General features: G+C 41.1%; 2 protein-coding genes across 2 annotated transcripts; both read left to right on the top strand.

The window, feature by feature from the left end:
• Positions 1-922: 922 nt before the first annotated feature.
• tmem108 (transmembrane protein 108) lies at positions 923-1,582 on the top strand (the record flags this gene model as incomplete). Its single annotated transcript, XM_053412110.1, is given in 1 exon segment — positions 923-1,582. A coding segment is annotated over 1 exon segment (119 nt), but the record flags the coding sequence as incomplete, so codon positions are not given.
• Positions 1,583-5,759: 4,177 nt separating this feature from the next.
• Positions 5,760-10,163, top strand: cdv3 (carnitine deficiency-associated gene expressed in ventricle 3). The gene is made up of 5 exons (XM_053412109.1): positions 5,760-6,008; positions 6,731-6,804; positions 7,525-7,661; positions 7,983-8,145; positions 8,430-10,163. Exons 1-5 carry the CDS (start codon positions 5,823-5,825, stop codon positions 8,554-8,556), a joined length of 687 nt encoding a protein of 228 aa, XP_053268084.1. The 5' UTR covers positions 5,760-5,822; the 3' UTR covers positions 8,557-10,163.
• The last annotated feature ends 935 nt before the right edge of the window (positions 10,164-11,098 follow it).

Genomic DNA, 11,098 nt, shown 5'->3' with positions numbered 1-11,098 from the left:
TTGGATACTGTAATGTATAACAGGCACATTGGTTTTAGTGAGTATTAAATCTGCATTCACGTTGCTCTTCCACATCCCATCATTTTGATTTGTTCATCACTGCTTTATTCATTTAGCATGTTTTTATCTTATCGTCTCTCGAGTGACCATTTCACTGCGTGTGTCTGTGTGTGTTTGTGTGTGTGTGTCTCATCTTTTTTATCCCTCGACCGTTGCACGTTTTTCCATCTGTGGGGGCGGCAGAGAGGGAAGCTGAGGTTGGATCATGTGTAGGATGCCCCTGGTGACACCCAGGTTTTACTTCCTTTCCCCGGCCTTTTACCTTTATCTCTGTAGAGCAGCAGCCGTGTGTGTTATAGCCTCCCCGGTGCTGTGGGTCAGGGAGAGAGCTCTGGTAGAGATGATCATAAACCTAAATGACAGCTTTAATTTGATTTGATTGGATCCCGCTGATAAAGACGGCCTCATTGCCGCTGTAAAACAAATCATTTTGTTTTTCACACCTCCCTCCTCCGGCACGGCCTCATCACTGCTGACTCACCACCAACCACCACTTCTACCTCATCATCACCCTCCACCCTTTCAGGCATTGGATCGCAGTGTTGCCTTGTTTCCTCTGAGTCATCCCTCCCTTTTGTCTCTCCTCCCATTAAGGCTGTTACATCCTCCCCTCCACCTCCGCTTGTGTCAGCTCGTCTAGCGTTGTCAGATATCTTTGTTCACCATCTCCTTAGAAAGCCCCCAGGGTGCACAAAACCCTTATCTTACTCTGTATACCTCCACACTCAGCTGTCTGCCCTTAGGGTGACTTACAGTAGACTGCAGTGTGTGCCCTTATGGTGAACCTGGTAACTGAATCGTGTCTCACAGCTTTTTTCGATTAACAGCCAGACACCTGTGTTAACATTATTTGTGCCTTTGCAGGACCATGACACCTGTCTACCCCCTAATGGAGACTACAGCGGCAGCAGCGTGGTCCTGGTTAACCCCTTCTGCCAGGAGACCCTCTTCATCAACAGAGACAAAGCTTCTGCCATCTAGAGACAGAACCGGAGAAGACGGGGACTGAGTCTCCTCCTCTACTCCCCCTGCTGTCGTTGTCTATTTTATATATGTGGTGAATATTCAGAGACTTTTGACTTTATACTGTATATTATAAAAACAAAGAGCAACCTGGAAGGATGTAAACAGACACTATTTACTATGAGGATGCACCTGCATATTTTTCTGATGTACATTTTCTACAAAAAGGCTTAATTGTGATTTTAAAAAAAAGGTTTTTATTGTCTTTATAAAATATAGAGTATATGTGGGTTTTGTTTCATGACAGTGGCTTGATGGCGAGTGCACTGTGGATGTTGCCACATTAACCTGCTAGAGAGAGAGAGAGAGAGAGAGAGAGAGAGAGAGAGAGAGAGAGAGAGAGAGAGAGAGAGAGGTGCCATGAAAACGTTAAAGCTGTAATTTTACTTTTCCTTTCAAATCAATCCCAAAATACTTATAGCCTGTTGAACTTGAATATAGCACATACAATATTAACTTGGGGGAGGGGGGGCAGTGATTTGAAGCAAAATGCTGTGTGTGAAATCAGGGTCTGTATTTATCAAACTGTTAAAGCAAGAAAGTCACGAGCGCTCCAAAGACTCACAAAGTCGAAGAATTGAAAGAAAGAGTGATCTCCTTGAATCTCAATTGATCACATGATTAATCAAATACATGCTCAGGACAGGGATGGGAAATCAGACACAGGATTTAACCTGCTCATGCCCCATTGATAATTTTTCAGGAAAACTTTTCTCATGGATTTGATATTCTGAATATATAAGTTTTATTTTTCTCAAGTTAATATCCATTGTGTGAACTCCATAGTTTACCATAACAACAATCTTGGACTTCTAGAAGAAACAATACATTTGTAAGAATAACAATATATTTGTAGCGTGACAGAATTGAGCTAAACATTCAAATCAAGTTTTAAGTCACAAATAGAGGATTTATACATCACGAATAAGGAATAAATCGTAGGAAATAGGATGTAAACAAAATGATTACTGTAGATTAGAGACTACACACTGTCATAATAATTAATTTACTACCTTGCTAACAAATCCAGACAATGAAGATGTATAGGAAGTGATTGCAAACAAAGTCTGAGCCAGATCTGTTGTTTTACAGCCCAGATAAATGCAGGGAAAGAAATATAAATAAAGAAAACAATAAAAGATATTTTCGAAATGTAAAAAGTAGCCTAAACCTACCTGATTATGGATTATACTGCTAATCATATTATTCATATAAGGCCAATAGTACCATCACTTTAAGACATGTGCCAAGTAGATGAGCAGATTTTCTTTTTATGTTTCAAAGCAGGTGAATAAGTAAAGAACCTTAACTTTCATCTCTCAACAGTTTGATAAAGACAAGCCCAGGTTTTAAAGGTAAATTTGAGTGGAATATTTGCGGCCTTTACATCTGGCCGTTCTGAAAGATGGTGCATCTCTCGGTCGAGTGGAACTGACGTGAAATGGCCTCCGCCCTCGTGTGTCACCAGCTTCTCTTAAGAGGGACCACATAGATGTCTTAACTCTTTACGTTGGCCCTTTATATTTCAGAACGTGTGTGTGAATGCCTTGTGTCGTGCATGTAAGCAAACTGTGTGAGCGAGAGTGGACGGATCAGTTTAATCCAGCTGCCCCCCCCTTTACCAAATATCACTGTTACTTTAAGTCAAACAAGACTTTGTATCACATCCGATCTTCTGTGTGTGTGTCTGTCTGTGTGTGTGTCTGTCTGTGTGTGTGTGTGGCTGTGTGTGTGTGTGAGAGCCTCTGTCTTTCTGTCTGTTCGTCCTCTTCGCTGTATTGTGGAGTCGCTACTGGTTATAGCCCAACGTGAGAAATCATTTCTCAGCGCCTGTAGGAAACAATTAGACCATCCCTTGCTACTGTAAGTGTTTCCCCAGATACTGTGTTAGTCCATCATGTAACTCGTGTTTGTTGAAATGTCGAATGATTGTGAACGATTCCTCTGGACACACACACGATTTGTGTTAGAGTTTGTCAAAGATCCTGACCAATGAAAACACTGAGACAAAAAAATGTACCGTATGCTGAGTATTTACTGTGAGCACATACAGAGGCGTTTGAATATTTCTTTTGTCTAATAATTGACCCTGTGGCCCTTCTATCATCTGTTTTACTGTGCATTGCTGCAGTTTTATTCAATAATCGATGCTGCCTGCCTCTATTGTCGCTGAAGATCTTCTGCATTGTGCGCTGTTGTTTTGAAGTCACCGGTTCGAGCGGTGAGGGCAAACGACACAGTTAAACATATTGATTCTTTCCTGCATCGGACGCTCACAGGTGGGCTTGTTGTTTTGCACGCTCAAAAAGTGGATATTTTACAAAACGTTCGGTGGAGCAGTGTTCAACATGATGTATTTTTTGTACTGTAGTATACACTGTACTTTTTACTGCTGAGCAATAAAACAGAAAAAAAAAACACTGACGAGTCTAATTGTCTGATTTATTATCTTGAAAAGTGACGTTCACTTCCTCATATCATCGATATCACACCTGTTGCTTATATAACAGAGCAGAGTAAACAGCCTTGCTGACCGCAGCACATCCATTCATGTGGTGAGCTGGAATTTTCTCTTTGTGCTGCATCTGGTCAAGTGACCTCCAGCTCAGGGAAAATTACGTTAGTTCAATAATCTGTTTACAACCTGCTTTTCTACTGAGGAGAGGCTTTATTTGAAGTGATTGATATTTGTACACTTGTTTAAAGCATGACCTCTGACAGGGTTTTCTGTGCTCATGTTTGAAAATCTGAGGTAATATCACAAGAATTTAAAGTTTCCTCCTTTAAAAAATATATTTTTGGAGGTTGTATCCAGTCAAAATATGATGTGTAAATGGTTGCATTTGTGTTTAATATTGGTTTTACCCCAAAAATGTAACTTTGGAAGATTTGCTTTGAGATCCATGTTACATTTTAAGGCATTTTAAGTCACAATTTTGTCAAATGATACATCAGCTGCTACATACATTTGTGTCTTTAGACAATATATGTTTATTATTGAACATTTATGATTCTACCAAGTGAGAAAATTATTATTCCCTGTGGTAATTCAGAATTATCCTAAAGTAAGTTAGAACTTACTATATTTACAAGTAACAATAAGACGCTGCTCACAGTGGGTGAATGCCATTTGTCTGCAGCCACAATCTATTGAAATATCAACACAATAAGAACAAAATATATAGACATAAATAACGTACAGCTACAGTTTATGACAGTCCTCCATTAACAAAAACAAACTCTATGGAGAAAATATATTTCATCTCCAACTTCCTTAATATAAATCGTACAAAAAAAGGAGCCAAGGAATAATTCCTCAGTGACCACGTTTCAAAAGGTTAAATAATATAAAGTTCACATGGAAACTTTTAAGCGGCTTCTTGAAAACCAAAAGTCCCCTCAGAGCTTCCTTCAACCTTTACAGATTATTTTGATAAAGTCTGTGGGTTTAATGATTTATTTTCAAATATTGGTGCATATGTGACCTAATAAAATTGAGCTATATAAATTGTTCTTTTGCACACTTTAGTCATTTTGATTTGCTTGACACAAAGGAAGTGATTGAAACTATATTAGAATAATAATAAAACAAGCACCTCTGGCTCATGATTGATATTGCTCCTCTCTAATCAAAGTGGACATGGCTCCTGTTATTGAGCCTTTAACATTAATCTTAGCATTATCCATTTCTAACAAATTTGAAGTGAATTCAATTCTGTAGACCAGGATATGGAGTTAACCAGAGGCCTCTGTGGGCCTCTAAACTGGTCATCATCCTTCTGACTCATTGAAGTGATGCTGCAAACACACAATGTGCTATCTGAGCTGCAGAGTAAATAATGACACTGTGATGAAACACATCAATGGTGGTTTTGATAGAACATTTCCTAATCGTCATCCCATGGGTTGAACATGGCTCATACACCGTCATTAAACCAGTTGTAATGAATGAAGCCATGAATTACACTTCATCAAGTATTTGTATTTACTTCTAAGTCATTTATTGCTATTTTATCTTATAGTATTGGATCAAATCGTAATGTATTATCTTATCATATAAATTACTATCTTATCTTATCTTATTGTATCATAATGTATTATCTTATCATATAAATTACTATCTTATCTTATCTTATTGTATCATAACGTATTATCTTATGTATCGTATTGTCTCATCTTAACTTAATGTATCATAATGTATAATCTCCTCTTCTTGTTTTTACAGCACTTTGATCAAAGTACAGTTGTTTGTTATATCTACTTTCATAATAAACTTGACTTGAATGTAAATGACACGTCATTAGAAAGTGGTAAACAAATATAAAACTAAAACGTGAGTCGTGATCTACGTCCTGACGCTGTGGCCCTTTATTTTCTGTGTCACGCTCCGACTGCATCCGGTTGAGGGCTGAAGCGCTTCCGGGTGACGGCGCAGATTTGTCAAATAGCCCGTGCATGGCATGGTTGACAGGGTAGCCAGCGGTGTGGTGAGGGAAGCAGGGAGGACATCTTCTGTTCGTCTGCTCTGAAACACGGGTGATAGTGTGGCAACAAGGTTCGATTCCGCGTGTGCTTGACCGTGTGACCCGCTGCTCCCCCCCCAGCCCCGCCTCACCGCCGCCCACCCCCACCCCCCCTACGTTTGTCGCCGCTCCACCACCACCAGGAGAGAGAGAGAGAAAAAAAAAAAAAAAAAAGCTAGAAGCTAGAAGCTAACTCCCCAACGCTGCTTTCTGAAAATGGCGGATCTGCCGGAGAAGAGCCTGGACGACTTCTTCGCGAAGCGGGACAAGAAGAAGAAGAAAACGGATAAGGGCAAGGGCAAGGAGCCGCCCGCCGGACTCGTGTCCGCCGTGGTAAAGAAGACTAAGAGGGAGAAGTCGACGTCGACGAAGAGCGAGAACCAGGACGCGCAGATCGAGAAGGTAACCGTCGCAGCTGCCCGGTAACTTTCTGCCTCCGCGGCGTCGCGTCCCCGTCCAGAGCCCCGGTCCCAGTCGTTATGGTCCCGCACCCACCCGCCTCACAGACCCCTGTTATCCCACCAGATTATCCCCTAAATCCGTTGAATTCAGGGAAACGTGCTGGGGAAACGCCGGTTGCTAGCTAGCATATGTCCACCCCCCCCCCCAATCCCCCGTGGCACACTTTAGCATAACGTGCTTTTTAATTTTTTCGAATTCACGTGCGCAGCTGTGACTCGGCGTTATGATATTAAATCAAAAAAGGCCTCCATGCTTTCCCCTCGCGGTGACAGTGGCCTTGTGTTTCCACGGGCGAGCTGTCATCCCCACCCCCCCCTCCCCTGCCGGCCGAGGATCGAGCAGGGCCGGGCCGCCATTTGTCACAAGTTTCCACGGTGTGGCTAGCAAACGAGCCTGAGAGCTTCCACACACCACACGAGGCTTTAACCCGCTGATCAGACCCGGTTGTGTAGTAAGAGCTGAACCAGGTGGATGGTGGATCCACACGGGGCTGCCCTGCCTCTGTGTGGCCATTTCTCCTGGGGGGGAGGGGGGTAATCGGGCCTGGATGCAGATGTGCAAGCACAAACCTTTTTACACTAGGTTCTGTTTTTTTTAAATGGGTCAGTGTGGGTTTTTCTCTTGTGTTGTGCTTGTGTGTTTAACGTATCCCTTTTGGCCAGGAGGACGAATGGAAAGAGTTCGAGCAGAAAGAAGTGGACTACAGTGGTCTCCGGCTCCAGGCTCTCCAGATCAGGTGAGGGGGGAAACGTGTGGTTGACATTTGAGTCTCCCAGCCGTCAGCTGAGTGGCTGGGACTGTTCTGTTATCAGTATTGATTTGACCACAGCTAAATTATTCTTCTGCGAGCAGTAGAACAAGGAGTGCATCAATAAAGAGTTTAATACACGGCTGCACGAACACATTTAATTTTTGCAGCTTCCTTTTTGCATCGTGGCAGATTCAGACGATAAGAACACAGTTATCTTAGCTCCAGATTTATACCAGATATGTTTAGATGGCAGTGTAGTCTAGTTATCGAGCTGTTTGAAGGTAAAGCTATCATTTGGATTGATTCACACAAAAGGACAGGTGTTGTAATGCACTCAAAAGCTTTATAAGCATGATTTAACTGAAAATATACTGTATCAGTAAAAAATAATTTCATTAATCTTTTTAAATGTGCAAAAATGTCTCAATCTCAAGTTCCATCGACCTTATTTTACACAGTTGTATGTTTTTGTCCAAACATACAGATATTACATGCTCATAAATTAATTGATTATAATTTCTTTGTCAAATGAACCTGAAAAACCACAGATAATACTGTGTGTTGCCATTCTAATGAATTAAAGGACACAAGGTGATATGTAGAGGTGGTATGACTGGAAACATAAGCAGAGGTAGACCTGTCTTTCCAGTGTCCTCGTGTTGAGGCTCTTCCTCTCGTCTCAACTGTCCCTCTGGTTGTTTGCAGTGACGAGACAGAGGGAGACGATTACGAGAAGGAGGAGGTCGGTGAGGACGGAGAGATCATTCTGGTCAGCGGAGACAAGGTGTCGGGGCCCTGGAACAAATCTGGAGGTGGTCCTCCTCCTGCTGCGGCGCCCATCGGTGGGTAAACCATCTTCAGGCCTGTTTTCAACATGAGACCTGAGGAATCAAATATTACTTTTAAAGGTTCAGAACTTCGTTGACACTTATAATACCTGGGTAGTGGGACTAGTAGGAGTCATGTAAGCAAATGGCCGTTTTAACTGCGTTCCAAGCTGCACGCATTTTAGTTTTATTTATTTCATCTCAAAGAAATCACATACTCTGCCTGAAGCCGTTGTAAACATCTAACAACTGGGGTTGAACTAATGTGATGTCAGTAAATGAAACGCCTGATAATGTGGTTTTCTTTTCTAACACATGTCATCTCTTTGCTTTCAGAGGAGGAAGAGGTTCCTGAATCAAGGCCTTCTGGCGTATATCGCCCTCCAGGGGCTCGGCTGACCACCACCAAACGAGGTCCCACTCAGGGTCCTCCTGAGATCTTCAATGACACACAGTTCCCCTCTCTAATGGCCACCGCCAAGCATGTGGAGACACGCAGGTAAGAATGGTTTGTTTAAAATGGTATATTTAAGTGGTGGAGGTGTCACTGTAATTTAACTTTCACAGTCTGTTATTAAAAAAAATATATTTTCATTAATTGTTCAGTCTATAATATGTCAGATATTTTTTATCACATTCTGTTCTATGTACGAACATTAAATCATATAAAATACTCACATTTCATAAGCGTTATTTTGAATCATATTTTAGAGGATTGACTTTATCGTGGTGAATTCATTTTCTGTGCCGTTTCCACACTGACGTTATACATCTGTCTTTTAGGGACCGAGAAATGGAGAAGACCTTTGAGGTTGTGAAACACAGGAACCGTGGTAGAGATGAGACCAGTGGCGCTTCTCTGCAGCAATTGCAGCTTGACAACCAGTACGCCATCCTCGGGGATAAGTAGAGCCGCTCCCCTCCGTCCCCTGGCCCCTCCAGCACGGTCCTGCCCAGTCCCTCGAAGAAAGCTGAACTCCAGCTATGTGGACTGCAGTCCTGACTGAGCTCATGCTGCCTCTATCACCACACTGGTTACTTACACAAACACACAGGCCTAAATACACACACACACAGATACATTCACACACAACAGCACACACACACACACACAAATAGTGACACTCCCTTTTAATTAAATCAATATAACACTTCAAACACACATTTGGTTGGCAAACCTAAAGGACTGCATCTGAAGGGGCTGTTAAAAGAGGGAATAGTAGAAAAGGAATTAGCAAAATACACCCAATCGTACAACACTGCAGCAACATCAAACAACAACAACATAGTTGTCCTTTGGGATTGTACTCAGAGCAGCGGTTGTATGGCGCAACTTCTCTCTGGACTTCAACTTGCTTTGATAAAGCCACTGAGGATCGAAGAAGACTTTAGGCAAGATGATTTTACAAACTTCTGTGAAAATATCTATTTTTTTGCAAGATTGCTATAACCCAATCGCAACATGGTTATTTTGAGGTGTGTTTTTGAGTTGCAATTGGGGTTTGGGAGTGGGGAAACTACCTCAGCAGCACAGCTGGTGGTGACCATGTGGACTGAGCTGTTTTTCCGCTGTGGTGGTGAAGGGGGCAAACACCAATCCCCCCCACATACGAGCTGGCCATCAGGCTCTTCGATTTAGAAACTTGAAGCTATGTTTTTTTCCCCCATCATCATTGTGATGATGATGATGACACCCTGAAGAGATCTATGGACAAGAAGGGATAGGTTGTGGTCCTCATTTAGAATTTCTATATTAAGTGGCCTTACTGATAGAAACTGCTTTGTCATCTGAAGAGAACATTGCTTGTTGTCTCCTGGGCTGTTGCCTGCCTCTGGATCTCACCACTTAGTGAAAATAAACAACATACAAATAAAAAAAAGAATCCTTATGTTGAAGAATGTAGTGCTGATGTAGTTTGCCTGATGATTTCAACTACTAACTGTCTTTCATATCCACTGTTTGATTTTGCTGCCCTGACTTTATTTTGCTATCTTTTAGACTTCAACAAGAGAGTAACTGAAGCTAGCTTCTAATCCGAATCATTCTTCTGGCAACCGATGCTTTACTGACACCTGACAGCATTTCAGTTGTCACAGATGTTACAATGCCAACAAAATACTTATCTTTTTTTTTTTTTTTATCAATGCTTTTCCTCCACCATTATCAGTCTCAGCCCTCAATGCAGCTGTGTAGAACAGTTAGTTTGTGCATAAGTTCATCTGCAGAGAGTCAGAGTTACCGCTGGTCTGTAAATACAAACTGTCACCAAATCCAACATGAGTGCTATCCACGTCCAAAACGGTGGTTCGCCCTGGTTAAAATCAAATGGGTTTTTACTACAAGCTTAATTATGTTTAGAGAGGTGAAGATGAACTGGATTTATGTTCTGTGTTTCTGTCCTTTCCATACAGATGTTAGGGAATGTTGATCCCTGCTGGGACACTTCGCGTGGACAGATAATATTTGTGATGAAAAGAGAAGAGTCTAACACAAAAAAATAAAGTGATCCTCTTGAATGAAGTCTTGTCTGAATCTTTAAAGTGAAAAATGTCAATTTTTACACTTAATTTTTTTCGGTAAAGGTCTTGTGTTATGCTCCCTTATAAATAGTTTATTCCTGTGATGTCTTGATTTATAGTTTTCTTAACCATTAAAAATCACCAAAGTTTTTTAAAGACCTCAAATTATCTTGAGAAAATAAGCATATTAAGAAATAAACTTTCCACAGATAAATTAGGTATAGAAGGTCTTGCTTCCATCTGTTAAGCGCCTTTTCAATGTGGGTCCTTCATGTTCACCCTGAAAAATAATATACAGGAAAATGGGAAGAGTGCTGAATAATTACTTACCTTAATCGTGTTGCCTTTAGTTGGAAAATCATTCATTTGTCAGAACCAAATACCTATAAACTGAAGGAAATTATTGCAGACTGAATACTTTTCTTAATTTATAGTTTTGTTTTAGAAAAAAATGCGCATTATAATTTCACACTTATATGTATTCAAACATTTTCAAACATTTAGTTTTATTGGGGGCAAACATTCCAAAAATCTATTTTCTTTTTTTAATGCTTTAAAACGTTGTTTGTTGATATTAAACAATCTTCCATCATGTAGGACAAAGACAACTCAACATTTAAGAGGCTGGAATCTCCAAATATCCCGTATTTTTACTTGAACGATTATTTAGTCATCAAAATCGATTAATTTCTGTTGATCTACTAATCGAAGCAGTTTCATTTCCACGATGCCGACACCTCCTCCCGCTGTTCCAGTCGCCGGCCACAGGGGGGCACTGTGGCACACGGAGCAACGGGAACTTCCGGTTGTTCGATGTCTGATTTGGCGGGCTGTTTGAAAACATGCAGTTTACTGTTTTACAGATTTAACAGTGAAATAAACAACCGACGGTTTTATCCACAGACTGTTTATGTTCTCTCATCCCTTTAAGT

The sequence above is a fragment of the Pleuronectes platessa genome, chromosome 20, assembly GCF_947347685.1.
Source record: "Pleuronectes platessa chromosome 20, fPlePla1.1, whole genome shotgun sequence".
NCBI classification, from domain to species: Eukaryota; Metazoa; Chordata; class Actinopteri; order Pleuronectiformes; family Pleuronectidae; genus Pleuronectes; species Pleuronectes platessa.
The sequence above is the reverse complement of the archived record's forward strand: the minus strand, read 5'-3'. Positions and strand labels throughout refer to the sequence as shown.